Source organism: Eucyclogobius newberryi, unplaced genomic scaffold (genome assembly GCF_026437365.1).
Source record: "Eucyclogobius newberryi isolate DKJ021-1_F unplaced genomic scaffold, fEucNew1.0.hap1 SCAF_13, whole genome shotgun sequence".
NCBI classification, from domain to species: Eukaryota; Metazoa; Chordata; class Actinopteri; order Gobiiformes; family Gobiidae; genus Eucyclogobius; species Eucyclogobius newberryi.
Genome location: NW_027315757.1, coordinates 15522749 through 15544001, shown reverse-complemented (window position 1 = coordinate 15544001; position 21253 = coordinate 15522749). Strand labels below are relative to the sequence as shown.

The following is a 21253-nucleotide window of genomic DNA, read 5'->3' as shown; positions in this document are numbered from 1 at the left end:
CTCTCGCGCTCTCTCTCTCCCCTCTCTCTCTCCCCTCTCTCTCTCTCTCTCTCTCTCTCTCTATCAGTGACTTTAGCCTCTTACGTGGCTTCTTGCCAAACCAGTGATGTCATGCATAAGAATCACACGTCGCTACGACAACCAGGAGGGGTTCTGATTGGTGTGTTGATGTTTTTATTATTATTTAAAGCTGGTGCATCATTAAGTTAAGACGAAATGTAACGTTGTCTATTTAAAAGACAAATAAGCTCTCTTTCCGAATTATCGTGTTCAGCTTCATACAAACGTTGTCCTTTAACCCTGTTACGAGCTCTTCTTCTCTGAGACTCAGAAAGTCAATTTTATTTACTTTTCATGCTCAACTCAAAGTGCTTTACATTCACACAATTGACACATTTGCAGTTAATTATATTTTAATATAATTTAGTACGTATCAAATACAATTACTAATAAATTAGACATAAGCCATGCTTAAAAATATTAGTTTTCCATTTAGACTTTAAGATATTAGGCCTCATTTCAAAACATATCTTCTGGAAGAGAGTTCCACCATGTTTGGTTTGAACTTCAGGCACCACCGAGAGCCCAGCACCAGCTGATCTCAGGGGCCGAGGGCCCCATAAGGAGTCAGGTCCAGCTGCAGTATTCCGTAGCTGTTGAGGACTTTGTCACTACAATCGTCCAGTCGACTCAAAATAAATGCATGGACCAACTTTTCCACATCTTGTCTGGATTTAAAGTCACTGAAGCGAAACTTGTTTTTTATGTGATAAAAAGCCGACCTGCTAATATTTTTAATGTGGTTATTATAACTCAAGTCACAGTCCAGAGTGACCTCAAGAGACTTTGTCCTTGTGAAGGACAGAACATTGAGCCTTTCACAGTTTGTCTTTGTGTAACCTCGGTTTGTCCTCATTTAACATAAGAACATTGAACACATCCACAGACGTGTTTCATACACGTCATCAAAGAGTCAAGACTGTCGTCATCTCTGTGACATATATTTATGTATCGTCTGAGTAACGATGGTACGAGATACTGCACTTCTGTCACAGATTGTTTAACGGTGTAATATATAGATTAAATAAAAGAGGACCAAGGACTGAACCTTGGGGAACTCCATACATCGTTTGTGATGGGCCAATAATTATGTGTCCAAATTAGTTTTTTATGAATGGTTTGATCACAGCGACCTTCAAAGCCTCAGGAAAAACACCAGAAACTAATGACGTATTTACATTAGTGTGTGTTTACATTAATATGACGGGGGAAGCTAGCTTTGTTTATTTCCCCACGGTAATGCTCTCTGCTGCCAGTAGATGGAGCGCTAACACCGAGTCCTGATACTGGAAAGTCTCACGTTTTAAGTTCTAAAACGTGAGATGCCAAAGTAAAGAAACAAGAGCTAGTTTAAAATAATAATTATAAAATAAATAATAATAATAAAAATAAATAATAATAATAAATAATAATAATAATAATAATGATGATTAAAATAATGATAATAACATTTATAATAATAATACAAATAAAATAAATAAATAATAATACAAATAATAATAATGATACATATAATGCAGAATGCGTGTCCTGTACAAAGACAAAAAACATTGCATTTTTCGTTTAGGCCCAGTAATGACCCAAACCCAGGTCAGAACATCTCCATCCCAGAGTCACAGCTGTAAACGTGCTTTCGTTTGGTGACTCCGCCTCTGATGGAGCACACGCGTCTGGCTCGCCTCGTCTTTCCTCGTTAAGCACTAATTATCCTGGAACGACTGTGGATGGGTGATTAAGCCTCGGCAGCACCTCCAGACCCCAAAGCTCAGACTGAACTCAGAAAACACATCTGGGAAATGACTCCGCCTCTCGTTAACGGAGAGAGCGGCCGTAAGTGCGTTTCCACTGACGACCGTGAGCACTAATGAAAGAGAAGAGGGGAATCTGAACTCTAAACTCATCAAGGAAAATCAGCGTTTCAGAGCCTGTTTTTAGAGTCCAAACTTCACAGTTAAAGCTTTTATTAGAGGGTATGTAGTGTTTGCACAGGACATCGGGATATATCTAACTAAATATATCTAATATGATATCTAATAAACATATCTATCTAATAACTTCCACTGAGTTTCTCTTTCTCTTTTGTGTTCTTCAGGTGAAAAGTGTCGCAGCTTCATCGACTTGGCTCCGGCTTCAGAGCGAGGTGAGTCAGAGCTGTGAAACGTGAGCTTGCTTTGCCTGGAATGTTCCAGAGTATGGCCTTACACTTCATGTAGAAGAGATGTTTTTCAAGGGGTTATTGAGCAATAAAAACATCTACAGAGAAATAAAAAGGCAGAACTTTGTGACGATAATCCAAACGCTTCATGTTGTCTTCAAATATCTATAAAACATTTTTGGCAGCCTCGTGAGACTGAGCTGTGTGAGTCTGAACGACGCTCCGGGCTGAGAGAAGAGAGAGCAGAAAGAACTGAGAGCTGAGAGAGCTGAGAGAGCAGAGAGAGCAGAGAGATAAGATAAGATAAGATAAGATAAGATATTCCTTTATTGTCCCACATGGGGAAATTTCATTGGTGCAACGCAGGAAGATACAGAGGTAGATCCACAAGAACAGATCACTTATAGGAAGTCTGAAAAACAGAGAGATGAGAGAGTAGAGATCTGAGAGAGCTGAGAGAGAAGAGAGAGCAGAGAGAGATGAGAGAGTAGAGATCTGAGAGAGAAGAGAGAGATGAGAGAGAAGAGAGAGATGAGGGTTTATCGTGCTTCTCTTTTCTGTCTTTGTGCCTACGTTTGAGAGCATTAGAAATGAGATTTTAATAGTTCCTCCTGTCATGGTTAGAAACTCAAGAGGAAGAGGTGGAGGAAGAGGAGGAAGAAGAGGAAGAGGTGGAGGAGGAAGAGGAGGAGGAAGAGGAGGGACAGGAGGAGGAAGAGGAGGAGAGATAGGAGGAGGGACAGGAGGGGGGGCGTGTGTACGGGGGGGGGGCTCGTGTCCTTGGACAGTGGGAGCAGTGGGAGTGATTGTGACAGTGGTTTATGAGGACAGCTGTTCCTCTCCACACGACTCAAACTCGGCCAAAACACTCATTAACTCGAATGTAAGAGTTGAAACAGGAAGAAGCTGAATATTGAACACAACACAGTTCATCTGGAACGTGTTCATGTTCCAGCCCAGATCAGGAGAACAGGCGTGTATGAAATAAAACATGTACTAATCAAAGTCTGAGTACAGACACAACATTTACAGTTTAAATGGACAGAAATAATGCAGAAAATGAACTTTGTTGATGAGTGTTGTTAAAGTGGGAGGAGTTTAGAAGTGTTCATGAGTCCAAGGCCTGAGGGGAGTGGCCTCCTGCCTGAGGGGAGTGGCCTCCTGCCTGAGGGGCGTGGCCTCCTGCCTGAGGGGAGTGGCCTCTCGTACAGGTCCTGCAGAGATGGAAGCCTGCAGCCGATCACCTTCTCAGCAGAGGGCGCTGTAGTCTCTGTTTGTCCCAGGCTGTGGCTCCAGTGTACCACACGGTGATGGAGGAGGTGATGGAGGAGGTGATGGAGGAGGTGATGGAGGAGGTGATGGAGGAGGTGATGGAGGAGGTGATGAATTCCAACATGGCGGCGACCGAGACCTGTCCTGCTGATACAGCTCAGGCGATAATTTTCTCTCTTGGGTCCAAATCCGCTCTCTTGTCCCTGACCCAGTGTCTGAAGCGTATCGAGGGCCGCCATATAATGATTGTCTTTTAAGATAGTGATTTGGGCCGCCACGAGGGCCGCCATATTGGATTCTGTAACTTCCGTCCCTGTTGGAATTCTGACTTCCGTGAGTCAGCTGGTGTCTGATCTAGTATTGACCAATGATGGCCGTGTAGAACTGCACCATCATCTCCGCTGGCAGCTTGAATTTCCTGGAAGTACATCCTCTGCTGTCAGGGCGAGGGGGGCGAGAGAGGGCGAGAGAGGGCGAGAGGGGCAAGAGAGGGGCGAGAGAGGGCGAGGGGGGCGAGAGAGGGGCGAGAGAGGGCGAGGGGGGCGAGAGAGGGGCGAGAGGGGGCGAGAGAGGGCAAGAAAGGGGCGAAAGAGGGCGAGGGGGGCGAGAGAGGGCGAGGGGGGCAAGAGAGGTTCGAGAGAGGGCGAGGGGGGCGAGAAAGGGGTGAGAGAGGGCAAGAAAGGGGCGAAAGAGGGCGAGGGGGGCAAGAGAGGGGCGAGAGAGGGCGAGGGGGGCGAGAGAGGGCGAGGGGGGCGAGAGAGGGTCGAGAGAGGGCGAGGGGGGCGAGAAAGGGGTGAGAGAGGGCGAGGGGGGCAAGAGAGAGGCGAGAGAGGGCGAGGGGGGCGAGAGAGGGCGAGGGGGGCGAGAGAGGGCGAGAGAGGGGCGAGAGAGGGGCGAGGGGGGCGAGAGAGGGGCGAGGGGGGCGAGAAAGGGGTGAGAGAGGGCGAGGGGGGCAAGAGAGGGGCGAGAGAGGGCGAGGGGGGCGAGAGAGGGCGAGGGGGGCGAGAGAGGTTCGAGAGAGGGCGAGGGGGGCGAGAAAGGGGTGAGAGAGGGCAAGAAAGGGGCGAAAGAGGGCGAGGGGGGCGAGGGGGGCAAGAGAGGGGCGAGAGAGGGCGAGGGGGGCGAGAGAGGGCGAGGGGGGCGAGAGAGGGTCGAGAGAGGGCGAGGGGGGCGAGAAAGGGGTGAGAGAGGGCGAGGGGGGCAAGAGAGAGGCGAGAGAGGGCGAGGGGGGCGAGAGAGGGCGAGGGGGGCGAGAGAGGGCGAGAGAGGGGCGAGAGAGGGCGAGAGAGGGGCGAGAGAGGGGCGAGAGAGGGCGAGGGGGGCGAGAAAGGGGTGAGAGAGGGCGAGGGGGGCAAGAGAGGGGCGAGAGAGGGCGAGGGGGGCGAGAGAGGGCGAGGGGGGCGAGAGGGGCAAGAGAGGGCGAGGGGGGCAAGAGAGGGGCGAGAGAGGGCGAGGGGGGCGAGAGAGGGCGAGGGGGGCAAGAGAGGGGCGAGAGAGGGCGAGGGAGGCGAGAGAGGGCGAGGGGGGCAAGAGAGGGGCGAGAGAGGGCGAGGGGGGCGAGAGAGGGCGAGGGGGGCGAGAGAGGGCGAGGGGGGCGAGAGAGGGTCGAGAGAGGGCGAGGGGGGCGAGAAAGGGGTGAGAGAGGGCGAGGGGGGCAAGAGAGGGGCGAGAGAGGGCGAGGGGGGCGAGAGAGGGCGAGGGGGGCAAGAGAGGGGCGAGAGAGGGGCGAGAGAGGGCGAGGGGGGCAAGAGAGGGGCGAGAGAGGGGGGGCTGTGACTTTCCTGAAGATCATCTCCACCTTCTTCTTCTGGACTTTGAGCTCCAGCGACGTCACGATTCGATTATTGTGAGGCTGGTTTAGACTTGGTTTGATCAGTCATATCTGAACACAAATGTCTCTCCCCCCTCTCCCTCCCCTCCCCCCTCTCTCCCCCCTCTCTCCCCCCTCTCCCCCCTCCCCCCCTCAGGAGTGCTGTGGCTCTCCGTGGTCTCTGAGGTTCTCTACATTCTTCTCCTGGTCGTGGGCTTCAGCCTCATGTGTCTCGAGCTCTTTCACTCCACGAATGTCATCGATGGACTCAAGCTCAACGCCTTTGCCGCCGTCTTCACCGTGCTCTCCGGTAAGACTCCTCCCACCGTGCTCTCCGGTAAGACTCCTCCCACCGTGCTCTCCGGTAAGACTCCTCCCACCGCGTTTGCACGTTCTCCCCGTGTCTGGACCAGCTCCAACACTTTACACTCTTGGACTCAACATTTGAACAGATCGTGCTGAAGGATTTCTAATTTTGAGCCTGACTTATTAAAGTTTTAACTCTAAAAAGATTAGTTAACAATTAAATGATAAATCCAAAATCCACTGCAAATGTTTTTGTGTCGAATATGTCAACAAAATTAAGACTTTTAAACCTGCTCTATCCATTTTTCAGATTTAAATGTCCCAAATATGTGACACATTTGCCGTTTTTACACATAAATAAAATGCTGAAACTTGTCATACATTTTTCTTACATTTATGTGATATCTTTGAATAAATGTAATATATTTTCCTTTTCACCTGCAGCGTCTTGAACCAGACCACAACAATATATATTTGATATATTTGACTAAATCATAAAGCTGAACTATGAAACGGTTAATGCTGTCGGGGAATGAATAATCACAAGATAAAGACACGTTTAACCTCTTTAAAATCTGATCAAAGAGAACTCTCCTGGACGTGTAAAACATAAATCTATAACTAGTTTATTTCCAGTCAAATCAACCATCAATCTGAACAAGTCTAAAGAGAAACAAAAGCCCAAACTAGTGTCAATCAGACCATCAGTTTGACTCTAAATCCAGACGTTTGTTTCATCTCCAGAAGGTTCAGGAGGAGCTTCAGGTTCAGCGCTTTACTGCGTTTTAGGAAAGACAGACTCATCTTGAGGCGTTAATGCCACACTACGGAACATAGCGGTCAAATCCCTGGTCCTGAGTCTGAAGGGTTTGATGGTTTGTGTTCGCGCTGCAGCAGACTTTGTTTTGGGTCAGATTTGGTTCAGATTAAGCCGAGGGTGCCGAGGTCGGCCCTGAATCTTCTGCTCCTGACTTTGTGCCAAGGAGCAGCGCGTAAACCTCTTAGAGAAAATCCACTGGCACCGTCGTCGCCCTGAACAGGCTGTGAGACGTTTCAGCGCCGCGGTTACCTCCCCCCGAACTCCAACAGCATTCAGGAAAACCCATCTGGACTGAAGCGGTGGCATTGACTCAAACTGTTCTGCGATAATTCAGCAGGTAACAAAGAAGATATCAAAAATCCCTTGTTCTGTATTCAAGAATTCAGTATCTAAATTATTATATTATTATATAGCAAATGTACATGTAAAACGCTGATATGAAAACTGAAAATGAGCAAATCACTGCAGATCTTTGTATTTAGGCCTCAAAACTCCTGCCACGGAGCACACACATGGATACTTTCAGAACGTGCTTCAGGCGGCAGGAAAAAAGGTGATAACAGAAAAATTTATGAAAAAAAATAACTTCTAGACTCAACAGAAACGGGACCTTATTATTATTATTATTATTATTATTAATTAATTTGAAATATGTTTTTGTTTAATTTATTATATTTTTTATATATATCATTATTTATTATTATTATTATTAGGCCCGAGCGCCACAAGCTGGCGAGAGGCCTATTAATCTCGTAAGGCCGTGCGAAGCACGGCTGCGAAAGTGCGCACGTAGTGCGCACGAAATCGAGCGTGAAGCGCTCGCCCACTTCCAAACACTCACTAACGCACTCCTTCACTCATGCACGTCCCGTGCATACTAATTAGTAGTAGGAAAATGGAACATTACCGTTGTAAACGGGCGAAGCCCGTGCAAAAGTGCGCACTAAACGAGCACTTTACATTGAGATGACGACCGCGAAGCGGTCGTCATCCCCATATAAAGCACTCATTTGCGCTAAGTAGCTCACGAATACGTTCCCCATCTCTTGCATGTTCCGTGCATATAAGCATGTAATGCAAAAATTGAACATTATTACTGTATAGAGGGCCAAAATCACAAAGTGGGCGGAGCCCACTCAAAATTAACGAAAGTACCCGTCAGTGACCAGGGACCCACACCATGAGGTAGGAAAGCGCGAGCGCTTTCCGAAAATGTATAGTTTATGATATTTGAAAAATGGGAAACATTGTTTTCGCATCGGAATATTATTAGGCCCGAGCCCCAGCAGGGCGGAGGGCCTATTCGGCAGCGTTGCAACTGTTTGGTACCCCGTCGCCCCTGGCAAGTACAGTGAACTAGCCCATGCCGAAGGCATGGATCATGCATACTTACTCCTGCTATGACAGAAATAGTCAACAATGAGTGAATGGGCGTAGCCCATTCACTCATTGTTGACAACAGCAGCGCGAAGCGCTGCATTCCTCCAAAAATCCTCCTGGCATCGTCCCGTACGCGAAAATCCATGCCGCAGGCATGGGTCATGCTTGTATCTGCTCAAATCAATGGAAGTCTATGGGGAGTGGGCGGGGCATCCCGATGGAATAGGGAGTGACGAGCGCGTAAGCGCTCGTAATGATGATTCCACCCCATGACGGCATCGGGAAGGCTTAGAGCTTTCAAACGATGTATCATTTGTTGTTATAGTGGAAACGGCTATATTGTTTTTGCTAAAAATATTATTATTATTAGGCCCGAGCCCCAGCAGGGGGAGGGCCTATTGCTCCCGCAACGCTGCCGAAGGCAGCGTTGCAACTGTCTGACCAAACATGCGGGCGCAGCCCGCATGTTTGGTACCCCGTCGCCCCTGGCAAGTACAGTGAACTAGCCCATGCCGAAGGCATGGATCATGCATACTTACTCCTGCTATGACAGAAATAGTCAACAATTTGTGAATGGGCGTAGCCCATTCACAAATTGTTGACAACAGCAGCGCGAAGCGCTGCATTCCTCCAAAAACCCTCCTGGCATCGTCCTGTACGCGAGAATCCATGCCGCAGGCATGGGCCATGCTTGTATCTGCTCAAATCAATGGAAGTCTATGGGGAGTGGGCGGGGCATCCCGACGGAATGGGGAGTGACGAGCGCGTAAGCGCTCGTAATGATGATTCCACCCCATGGCGGCATGGGGAAATTTGTTGTTATAGTGGAAACGGCTATATTGTTTTTGCTAAAAATATTATTATTTTTATTTTTAGGCCCGAGCCCCAGCAGGGCGGAGGGCCTATTGCTCCCGCAACGCTGCCGAAGGCAGCGTTGCAACTGTCTGACCAAACATGCGGGCGCAGCCCGCATGTTTGGTGCCCCGTCGCCCCTGGCAAGTACAGTGAACTAGCCCATGCCGAAGGCATGGATCATGCATACTTACTCCTGCTATGACAGAAATAGTCAACAATTAGTGAATGGGCGTAGCCCATTCACTAATTGTTGACAACAGCAGCGCGAAGCGCTGCATTCCTCCAAAAACCCTCCTGGCATCGTCCCGTACGCGAGAATCCATGCCGCAGGCATGGGCCATGCTTGTATCTGCTCAAATCAATGGAAGTCTATGGGGAGTGGGCGGGGCATCTCGACGGAATAGGGACTGACGAGCGCGTAAGCGCTCGTAATGATGATTCCACCCCATGGCGGCATCGGGAAGGCTTAGAGCTTTCAAACGATGTATAATTTGTTGTTATAGTGAAAACGGCTATATTGTTTTTGCTAAAAATATTATTATTATTATTATTATTATTATTTTTCTTGTTCTTCTTCAGCGCTTTGATCTCTAATTTGACCCCCTGAACATGCTCAAAAACTCACCAAACTTTGCCCAAAATTCAGAATCGGCGAAAAATTTTATTTTTTCTGGGCCATTTTTTTTTTCGTTAAAAAATGGCGCGACAGCGCCACCGACAAAAGTCAAAATACATTGCGCCTATGGGAGACGCCCCGAGGTCAACTTTGGCGTAAAGCTACGAAATTCGGGACACGCATTCCTCTCGTGAGGATAAACAAAAAAAATCATTGTGGCCACGCCCCCAAACTTACCCTATGGCCGCCATCTTCCTTTGAAAATGAAAACAAGCTGAGTTAGCCATTTTGTTTACGTCAAACTTTGACGAACTCCTCCTAGGGCGTTTTGCCCACCGACTTCAAAATCGGCGTACGTCCTCTGGACAAGTGGGGCATCTAAAGTTATTCAATTTTTTGATATACCTTTTACGGTCTGTGTGCGGCGCAGCCGCAAAGTTGGACAACTTATTTTGGAATATTGCAGGTCTAAAAATTGCTCCCATTTGATCAAAACCAGTCCGATTAGGACCAAATTTGAATCAGTTGTTAAACTTTCTAGTTTGGACCAGTTTAGGCTGACAAAATTGAAATGGCAGTGATAGCGCCCCCTACAGAGTGACCTTTAAATTAACATTGAAGGTCAAAAATTAGTTTTACCAAAATTGTCTAAACTTTACCCAAAATTCTATTTTGCCGTCCCGATCACAAAAGCCAATCACAAAAATGCCTAATTTTTTACGCCGTAGTCGTAGCGATGACAGAAACCTCCCATGTTATCCCTATGGGAAAACCACAAAATCTCTCAAATTACCACATTTTTATGTTTTACACTTTAACGAAGTCCTCCTAGTGCGTTTTGCCCACCAACCTCAAAATCGGTGTACGTCCTCTAGACAAGTGGTGTATCTAAAGTTATCCAAATTTTAAGGATAACTTTTACGGTCTTTGTGCGACGGAGCCGCAAACGTTTCCCAGAATTCTGACTATTTGGCCTTCAGAGTGGCCTATAAACAATAGAGTTTTTCCAAATGACATGATATTTTGAACAAAATTCTAATTTGCCATCCTGATCATAAAAGTATGAGAGCCAAAGTCATATTTTGTACGGCGTAACCGTAGCGTTGACAGAAACATCCCATGTTATCCTTATGGGAAAATCGTAGAATCGCTCAAATCACCACATTTTTACGCTTCACACTTTAACAAACTCCTCCTAGGGCGATTGTCCGATCAAGCTCATATTTGGGGGAAATCATCTACACAAGCGGACCATCCAAAGGTATCCATATTTTGATTCTAAGTGCTACGGTCTCTGTGTGGCGGACCCGCAAATATATGTCAGAAATGGGAAAACAGCGAAATCTCTAAAATGACCACATTTTCACGCTTCACACTTTAACAAACTCCTCCTAGGCCGATTGCCCGATCAAGCTCATATTTGGGGAAATCATCTACACAAACGGGGCATCAAAAGTTATCCATATTTTGATTTTAAGTGGTACGGTCTCTGTGCCGTGGAGCTGCAAATATATTGTCACAAATGGGAAAAACACCAAATCCTTGAAATGTTCACATTTACGCTTCACACTTTAATGAAGTCCTCTGTGGGCAATAGCTCGATCAAGCTTTACTTTTGGAAAAATCATCTACACAAGCGGGGCATCAAAAGTTATCCATATTTTTATTCCAAGTGCTACGGTCTCTGTGCGGCGGCGCAGCAAATTTGACTGACACTTGTGTTCATTTGCACTGGATTGGCCATGTCCAATGTGTCGCCGTCTGTCAAGTTCTTTTTTTATTCAACACACAATAAGGGCGCCATCTTTATCAAGTCAAAAGCGCAGAGTCGGAAGGCCGGCGGCCCGCGAGGGCCGTTGGATGCCGCTTGCGGCTTTAATTTTTCTTGTTCTTCTTCAGCGCTTTGAACTCTAATTTGACCCCCTGAACATGCTCAAAAACTCACCAAACTTTGCCCAAAATTCAAAATCGGCGAAAAATTTTGTTTTTTCTGGGCCATTTTTTTTTTTCGTTAAAAAATGGCGCGACAGCGCCACCGACAAAAGTCAAAATACATTGCGCCTATGGGAGACGCCCCGAGGTCAACTTTGTCGTAAAGCTACGAAATTCGGGACACGCATTCCTCTCGTGAGGACAAAAAAAAAAAAATCATTGTGGCCACGCCCCCAGACTTACCCTATGGCTGCCATCTTCCTTTGAAAATGAAAACACGCTGTGTTAGCCATTTTGTTCACGTCAAACTTTGACGAACTCCTCCTAGGGCGTTTTGCCCACCGACTTCAAAATCGGCGTACGTCCTCTGGACAAGTGGGGCATCTAAAGTTATTCAATTTTTTGAGATACCTTTTACGGTCTGTGTGCGGCGCAGCCGCAAAGTTGGACAACTTATTTTGGAATATTGCAGATCTAAAAATTGCTCCCATTTGATCAAAAAGAGTCCGATTAGGACCAAATTTGAATCAGTTCTTAAACTTTCTAGTTTGGACCAGTTTATGATGACAAAATTGAAATGGGCGCGATAGCGCCCCCTACAGAGTGACCTTTAAATTAACATTGAAGGTCAAAAATTAGTTTTACCAAAATGTTCTACACTTTACCCAAAATTCTATTTTGGCGTCCCGATCAAAAAAGCCAATCAGACAAATGCCTTATTTTTTACGGCGTAGTCGTAGCGATGACAGAAACCTCCCATGTTATCCCTATGGGAAAACCGCAACATCGCTCAAATCACCACATTTTTACGCTTCACACTTTAACAAACTCCTCCTAGGGCGATTGTCCGATCAAACTCATATTTGGGGAAAATCATCAATCATCTACACAAGCGGGGCATCAAAAGTTATCCATATTTTGATTCTAAGTGCTACGGTCTCTGTGTGGCGGACCCGCAAATATATGTCACAAATGGGAAAACAGCGAAATCTCTAAAATGACCACGTTTTCACGCTTCACACTTTAACCAACTCCTCCCAGGGCGATTGCCCGATCAAGCTCATATTTGGGGAAATCATCTACACAAATGGGGCATCAAAAGTTATCCATATTTTGATTTTAAGTGCTACGGTCTCTGTGTGGCGGACCCGCAAATATATGTCACAAATGGGAAAAACGCCAAATCCTTGAAATGTTCACATTTATGCTTCACACTTTAATGAACTCCTCTGTGGGCAATAGCTCGATCAAGCTCATATTTGGGGAAAATAATCTACACAAGCGGAGCATCAAAAGTTATCCATATTTTTATTCCAAGTGTCACGGTCTCTGTGCGCTGGAGCTGCATATTTGACCGACATTTGTGTTCATTTGCACTGGTTGTCCACATGTCCAATGTGTCACTGTCTTAGTTCTTAGATAATTGCGTTAGCGCCATCTCTGTAAAATGCAGAGAGCAGAGTCGGAAGGCCGGCGGCCCGCGAGGGCCGTTGGATGCCGCTTGCGGCTTTAATTATTTTTCTTGTTCTTCTGCTTTTTGAGCTCTAATTTGACCCCCTGAACATGCTCAAAAACTCACCAAACTTTGCCCAAAATTCAGAATCGGCGAAAAATTTGATTTTTTCTGGGCCATTTTTTTTTTCGTTAAAAAATGGCGCGACAGCGCCACCGACAAGAGTCAAAATACATTGCGCCTATGGGAGACGCCCCGAGGTCAACTTTGGCGTAAAGCTACGAAATTCGGGACATGCATTCCTCTCGTGAGGATAAACAAAAAAAATCATTGTGGCCACGCCCCCAAACTTACCCTATGGCCGCCATCTTCCTTTGAAAATGAAAACAAGCTGAGTTAGCCATTTTGTTTACGTCAAACTTTGACGAACTCCTCCTAGGGCGTTTTGCCCACCGACTTCAAAATCGGCGTACGTCCTCTGGACAAGTGGGGCATCTAAAGTTATTCAATTTTTTGAGATACCTTTTACGGTCTGTGTGCGGCGCAGCCGCAAAGTTGGACAACTTATTTTGGAATATTGCAGGTCTAAAAATTGCTCCCATTTGATCAAAACCAGTCCGATTAGGACCAAATTTGAATCAGTTGTTAAACTTTCTAGTTTGGACCAGTTTAGGCTGACAAAATTGAAATGGCAGTGATAGCGCCCCCTACAGAGTGACCTTTAAATTAACATTGAAGGTCAAAAATTAGTTTTACCAAAATTGTCTAAACTTTACCCAAAATTCTATTTTGCCGTCCCGATCACAAAAGCCAATCACAAAAATGCCTAAATTTTTACGCCGTAGTCGTAGCGATGACAGAAACCTCCCATGTTATCCCTATAGGAAAACCACAAAATCTCTCAAATTACCACATTTTTATGTTTTACACTTTAACGAAGTCCTCCTAGTGCGTTTTGCCCACCAACCTCAAAATCGGTGTACGTCCTCTAGACAAGTGGTGTATCTAAAGTTATCCAAATTTTAAGGATAACTTTTACGGTCTTTGTGCGACGGAGCCGCAAACGTTTCCCAGAATTCTGACTATTTGGCCTTCAGAGTGGCCTATAAACAATAGAGTTTTTCCAAATGACATGATATTTTGAACAAAATTCTAATTTGCCATCCTGATCATAAAAGTATGAGAGCCAAAGTCATATTTTGTACGGCGTAACCGTAGCGTTGACAGAAACATCCCATGTTATCCTTATGGGAAAATCGTAGAATCGCTCAAATCACCACATTTTTACGCTTCACACTTTAACAAACTCCTCCTAGGCCGATTGTCCGATCAAGCTCATATTTGGGGAAAATCATCTACACAAACGGGGCATCAAAAGTTATCCATATTTTGATTTTAAGTGGTACGGTCTCTGTGCCGTGGAGCTGCAAATATACTGTCACAAATGGGAAAAACGCCAAATCCTTGAAATGTTCACATTTACGCTTCACACTTTAACAAACTCCTCCGTGGGCAATAGCTCGATCAAGCTTTACTTTGGGAAAAATCATCTACACAAGCGGGGCATCAAAAGTTATCCATATTTTTATTCCAAGTGCTACGGTCTCTGTGCGGCGGCGCAGCAAATTTGACTGACACTTGTGTTCATTTGCACTGGATTGGCCATGTCCAATGTGTCGCCGTCTGTCAAGTTCTTTTTTTATTCAACACACAATAAGGGCGCCATCTTTATCAAGTCGAAAGCGCAGAGTCGGAAGGCCGGCGGCCCGCGAGGGCCGTTGGATGCCGCTTGCGGCTTTAATTCTTCTTCTTCTTCTTCTTCTCGGGACCAACCCCCCTATTTTTCACCCAGTGAACATTGACGAAAAGTCACAAAAATGTTCACACCTCTAAAAATCGTGCCTCTCTACATTCTGGCTATTTCCCTTTTCTAAAACAAAAAAAATTGGCGCGTCAGCGCCCCCAAATGTACCAAAAATGTATTGAGAGATGGGAAATGACCCAAAAAAAATCTGATCGTAGAATCATGAAATTTGGCGCAGAGGTAGATGGTGACAAGAGAAGTAAAAAAGAATTATTACGGCAACGCCGTCCGCCCAACCAAATGTCGGCCATATTGCTTCAAAAATGGCTAAACATGACTTCGGAGTTTTTCCAAACGTCGTACTTTTACGAACTCCTCCCAGGGCGTTGGCCCTAAAAAGCTGAAATTTGGTGAAAATGCTACTGAGGAGTGGGACATCAAAAGTTATCCAAATTACATTGATACCTCTCACGGTCTCTGTGCGGCGAAGCCGCAAACTGTAGCTAGAATTTCAGAAATCTCCCATATTTAAAATTTCTGCCGTTTGCGCAGATAAAGTCCGAATTGCGTCAAATTAGAATCAGTTGTTAAACTCTTTGCCCTAAACCTACTTGAAGTGAAATAAATTCATTTGGCGCGACAGCGCCCCCTATAGATTTTATATGGAGCTATTTTATATGGATTTTATATGGAGCTATTTTATATGGAGCTATGGAGCTATTTTATATGTATCTACCGAGCTAGCCTATTCGAAAAAATTCGGAAAAACTGCAGAGAATTTTTTGACAACACGAAGTCCCTGTTTATTTTAAACCAGGAAACACTTTAAGACAAAAACTGGTTCATCCTAAGGACAAGTTGCCGACCCAAAAACAGAGCAATGTAGTTTATTCGATCCAATGCAGTGAAGAAAGCTGTAAAGAACGGTACATAGGTGAGACAAAACAGCCTCTACACAAGAGGCTTTATCAGCACAGAAGAAATACTAGTTCAGGACCTCAGAGTGCCGTGCATCTCCATCTTGAAGCCTCTAATCACTCGTTTGAAGACGGTGAGGTGAAGGTTTTAAGCAGGGAGAAAAGATGGTTTGAAAGAGGAGTCAAGGAAGCTATTTTTGTTAAAAAGGAAAGACCTTCTTTAAACAGAAATGGAGGGCTAAGATTCAATCTTCCTGGTATCTATAATGGGTTACTGAACCCCTGGAAAGGTAGAGGACCAGGACCAGGACATTTAGATGCTAATCAGGTACTCAGGGTGGTTGAGCCAGGGTCTCACAAAGACAAAGAGGTTTCTAATAGCCCATTAAAATTCTGAATAGGCTAGCTCGGTAGATACAAGGGGGGAGTTTCTGTTGAAACAAACAACTCTTTCTACTTCAGGAAGGCTCCTCCCAATGGGCGGGTCTTACCACAGAACAGTATTAATATCGGAGTTCTCGATCTAAATTCTTTTATTGACAATGACTCTTGGATGAGAGTCGAAACGTCTATTTTTTCTAACTGAGTCCAGATGACTACAACTGAAGCTTTTTCTACTATTATTTTAAGCTCTTATTTTAAACTCCACAGAATTAGTTTTTTCTCTGGTTCTATCTTGTTTGTCGGTCTTTCTATTCCTCTTATTCCAGAGAAAATAGTAAAAGTTCTAAAAAGTGGTTTTCAGGCCGTCCAGGGAATCGATCATGTGACTCGTTGGTCACATGATTTAAAACTGATTGACACTGACATGATTTCAAACAAATCCATCGACTTTAGAGCTGATTTGAGACTTTTCCCTCGTTCTCCGCTGACCAGAAGAGTCCATCTGTGGCATAAAGAGCTTTAATGGTCCTGTGTTCTGGTAAGTGACCAGAATGAACCAAAACGGGACAAAAAAAGTGCAACAAGACAAACGCTGCCGTCGTTACGTCATAATAGTTTGGAAAGAGCCAAGAAAACGTGGCGAGTGAAGCTTCTTCTAGTTGAGCTTCCTCTGCTGTGATCACTACTGCCCCCAGTGGTCAGCTCGTGTACTGCTCCAAACAGACAAATCGCATACAGACCAAACGATGGACTAAAGAACACAGAGGACGCACAGAAGACTATTATCTACAATTAACTGCTGATTAGAACTTTTTTGTTTGGAAATTAATCATTTTTCCATAATCCCTTTGAGTTTGTGAACATGTTATAGTTTTTAAGACCCTTCTCTCCCTTTACATAATGCTTCATAGACAGTTCTAGCAGTTGTTTGTTTCCTCCATGCTTGCTCCGTCTGTCGCCGTTTAAACCATGATTTGTTGTGTTTTTCATGGATGACGAGAATGATGGATTTATAGTCATAAGTTATGAACAGAATTCAACGCTGATTAATCACTGTCAGAACGGAAAGATTTTTACATAGATTTGTGTTGTTTCTGTAATTAGCACTTGTGTTCTTTTAATTGTCTTTATTTATTCACATTTTATTTAACCAGGTAAAAGATCGAGACCTGAGGCAAAGGGAAAATGTGACATATAAATCATAAAAACAGATTTATGAGACGTTAAAGACAAAACAGAATCCAGGTTTTAAAGCCGTGAAGTCTCGTTGTTCGCTCATAGACTTTATAACATCGATAACCTTTAAACATACTTGTAATTAATCAAATAATACATTGAAAAAGATTAAACTGCTTTGTTCAAATAATCAAACTCATAATTAGACAAGTCTGAGTCTCGAGTCCATTTAAGAAGGATTTTCTTTAACCAAATAAAGGTTGAAATGTGGACCTGAAACTTCTTTATTATTTATACAAATCTAAAACAGTTTTCAGACGCTGCAGGAGAAAAAAAGATGTTAATTTGAACCTTGACCTGTAGTTTACTCAGATACATTTTAAAATTAAAATGTCTCTATATAGAAAAAAAGCCATTTTCAACATTTCACATATTTGATTGATTTAAATTTGAAAAATGGCCAGAGCCACGTTTAACTTCCTTTGACATTTTAGATCCAAAAATGTGTTGGTTTTATTATCTGGTCCTATCTGGAAGACAGGAAGTACTTTGTGTCTCAGGTCCCCTTCTGTTCCACCTCTACATGCTGCCGTTAGGTCAGATGATACGAGTCAGATCTATGTTTCACTGTCGGCAGGTGAATATGGACCAGTGGATGCAAAACAACTTTCTCCAGCATCTCTTCTCTTCGGGGCCCCTGGTTCACATCTCTTCTCTCTTCGGGGCCCCTGGTTCACGTCTCTTCTCTCTTCAGGGCCCCTGGTTCACGTCTCTTCTCTCTTCAGGGCCCCTGGTTCACGTCTCTCTTCAGGGCCCCTGGTTCACGTCTCTTCTCTCTTCAGGGCCCCTGGTTCACGTCTCTTCTCTCTTCAGGGCCCCTGGTTCACGTCTCTTCTCTCTTCAGGGCCCCTGGTTCACGTCTCTTCTCTCTTCAGGGCCCCTGGTTCACGTCTCTTCTCTCTTCAGGGCCCCTGGTTCACGTCTCTCTTCAGGGCCCCTGGTTCACGTCTCTTCTCTCTTCAGGGCCCCTGGTTCACGTCTCTTCTCTCTTCAGGGCCCCTGGTTCACGTCTCTTCTCTCTTCAGGGCTCCTGGGGATGGTGGCTCACATGATGTACACTCAGGTGTTTCAGATCACTGTGAGTCTGGGCCCCGAGGACTGGAGGCCCCACAGCTGGGATTACGGATGGTCCTTCTGGTCAGTGAACGCACCACACTCGCCTACGACATTTACTATTACTATGTTTAACATGTTTAAAGCCAAAAATAATACAAATAACACATCATATTTGTCCTTTAAAAATGTGTTACCGTATTTTCCAGAGTATAAGTGGCACTGGAGTATAAGTATAAGTCACATTTTTTGGGGGAAATGTATTTGATAAAATCCAAGACTAAGAACATTTCATCTTGAAATGCAGTTTAAAATAATAACAGATGAGAGAACATGGTGAATAGGTGTACGTATGCTAACGCTAACACCTTCAGCTACATGAGGCACAGACAGAACTGTGGTAAGTGTCTGGTATGTTAACGTAACATATGAACAGTTATTCAGAAAACTATAGCATAAAGAACATGCTAACAAGTTTACCAAAGCATCAGTTTTACCCCAAATCACTAAATCCATTGAATTCTTCTTCCCAGTGGCGGCTGGTGGTACAAATTATAGGGGGCGCTATTTGACATGACCGTGTTTTTGTTTTTTTAAATGTCCAAAATTGAAATTATTAACATTGACTGTATGAATACATATCTTAAATACACATTTAAAACTGAATTAATTAAGTAAACACTCTTTATTTCCACTCCAAAAGAGCAAATCAAAAATCTCAGTGATACTGTCACTTATAGTGCAGAGTAGCAATTACTACATAAAGAGGAAATAAAAACACAAACAAAAAACACAAAAAATACAAAAAGTGGCATTAGTTACCCTGACCTACATGTGTAACATTTTACATTTTTATATTTAATTATCACAGACATTATTGCTGTGTGGAAAGTTGTCATTTATGGCTTTCTTTCATAGGTTTTCTAATAACAAAAGCGTATTCTTATCAATAGAAGTTAAGCAATACTTAATGCTGTGTTTGTTGTCCTGGTAACGGAGTTTGACAGATCACATGTCTCGGCTCGGATTGATACGAAATCAGCCACTTTCAACTCAAATAAAACCAGCAAACAGTTGAGCAGCTCATTCTGAGTCGTTTTGGACGTACCTTTTGTCACAGACGTCTGTAGATGCAGTTTTAAGACGTAAACACTGAAACACGGCGCGTGTGGCACTTCCGCGTAGGCGCGCGCACATGTCTGTGACTCTAGCGTAAAAAGCGTAGCTCCATGGCGTAAATACTACGTTTAAAAGGGCGCTTTCTGGAGCGCCCCACAGTCGCTATTTTCCTACGGAGAAAACCATAGTGACGTAGTCACTTTTGATTGTGATTTGATTGGCTAAAAATCCCCATTGCTTTTCTATGGGGCTCTGGGGCGCTTTTCAAACCCCCCCACGGGAACGTAGAAAAGTGACGCAGGCTGCGCCACGCAGCAGTGCACGCGGCGCGCAAACAAAGTATACATCTATATCTATTTATATATATATATATTATTATTTTACACATTTACACTAATACGAATATAAGATATTTACGAATAAATTATATGGTTTTTAGACACAAAAACATTTACGTAGTTGGCAGATTGACAGGGGGGGCGGCGCCCCAGCGCCCTTAATGGACCAGCCGCTGCTGGTTCTTCCTCTGTGTCACTTCTAAACAACTCCACAAACTCCAGAGGAAGAGGAAGTGCAGATTCTTCTTCCGCGTCGCTTAGAGCCTAGAGCGCCCTCTTGTGGTTGTCAGAGTGAAAATGATATCATATATAACTTGTTTGTCACTTTACAGTTTGCTGTCTTATTTGTTACCCAACAGTTTGGCATCTTATTTGTTACCCACAGTTTACCATCTTATTTGTTACCCCACAGTTTGCCATCTTGTTTGTTACTTCACAGTTTGGCGTCTTAGTTTGGCATCTTATTTGTTACCCCACAGTTTGCCATCTTATTTGTTACCCCACAGTTTGCCATCTTGTTTGTTACTCCACAGTTTGGCATCTTGTTTGTTACTTCACAGTTTGGCATCTTGTTTGTTACTTCACAGTTTGGCGTCTTAGTTTGGCATCTTATTTGTTACCCCACAGTTTGCCATCTTATTTGTTACCCCACAGTTTGCCATCTTGTTTGTTACTCCACAGTTTGCCATCTTGTTTGTTACTCCACAGTTTGGCATCTTGTTTGTTACTTCACAGTTTGGCGTCTTAGTTTGGCATCTTGTTTGTTACTCCACATTTTGGCATCTTGTTTGTTACTCCACAGTTTGGCATCTTGTTTGTTACTTCACAGTTTGGCGTCTTAGTTTGGCATCTTGTTTGTTACTCCACATTTTGGCATCTTGTTTGTTACTCCACATTTTGGCATCTTGTTTGTTACTCCACATTTTGGCATCTTGTTTGTTACTCCACATTTTGGCATCCTCTTTGTTACCCCACATTTTGGCGTCTTGTTGGTTACTTCACAGTTTGCCATCTTATTTGTTACCCCACAGTTTTGCATCTTCTTTGTTACCCCACAGCTTGGCGTGGGCGTCGTTCACCTGCTGCATGGCCGCCTCCGTCACCACGCTGAACTCCTACACCAAAACGGTCATCGAGTTCCGGCACAAGCGTAAGCTGTTCGAGCAGGGCCTGAGGGAGGAGCACGCGTACCTGGACCCCGAGGCCTACCACTACTTCAGAGAGCGCCCCCTGCAGTCCATCTCCGGCGCCGTGGAGGTCTACAGCCCTCCGCTGTTAGCCGCCGCCCACAGTGCCGCGAGCCGGGGGAAAGCCAGAGCACAGCGCCCCCCGGTGGACATGGAGAACACGGACTCTCTCGGGGAGGAGCAGTGCTGAGGAGTGACAGGGGGGATTAAAGGGGAACTTAAAGGGGCAGTTTTACTATTATGAACAGCAGAGGGAGGGTTAAACACAGAGCTGAATAGTTTGATCATAACTCATGAATCCACACTTTGAAATGGTTTTAAAAGTTAATGATGAGTATTGATAAACAAAACGTCGGCCAATGGGATCGTTTGTTTGGTGACATCACAAACGTGTAAATCTTAAATGAGTTTTTAAATATTCATTATAAATATGTATTATAAATATTCATAAATAATACGTTTTGTTAAACTCAGTTGTGAGCGCGTTTACATTTTTTTTTTTTTTTGGAGGGTTCAGCTTTGGCTCCGCCCAAACAACAATGCTGTTCTGTGATTG

The 21253-nt window shown here is 44.6% G+C and overlaps 1 protein-coding gene across 1 annotated transcript in view; it reads left to right on the top strand.

The window, feature by feature from the left end:
* gsg1l (gsg1-like) overlaps positions 1-21120 on the top strand; it is a 21987-nt gene extending 867 nt beyond the window's left edge. The window contains exons 2-5 of the mRNA XM_072442688.1: positions 2153-2200; positions 5455-5607; positions 18026-18137; positions 20569-21120. Of these exons, the coding sequence (XP_072298789.1) occupies positions 2153-2200; positions 5455-5607; positions 18026-18137; positions 20569-20887 (632 nt within the window). The 3' untranslated portion in view covers positions 20888-21120. The remainder of the gene's footprint in view (positions 1-2152; positions 2201-5454; positions 5608-18025; positions 18138-20568) is intronic.
* Positions 21121-21253: the final 133 nt, after the last annotated feature.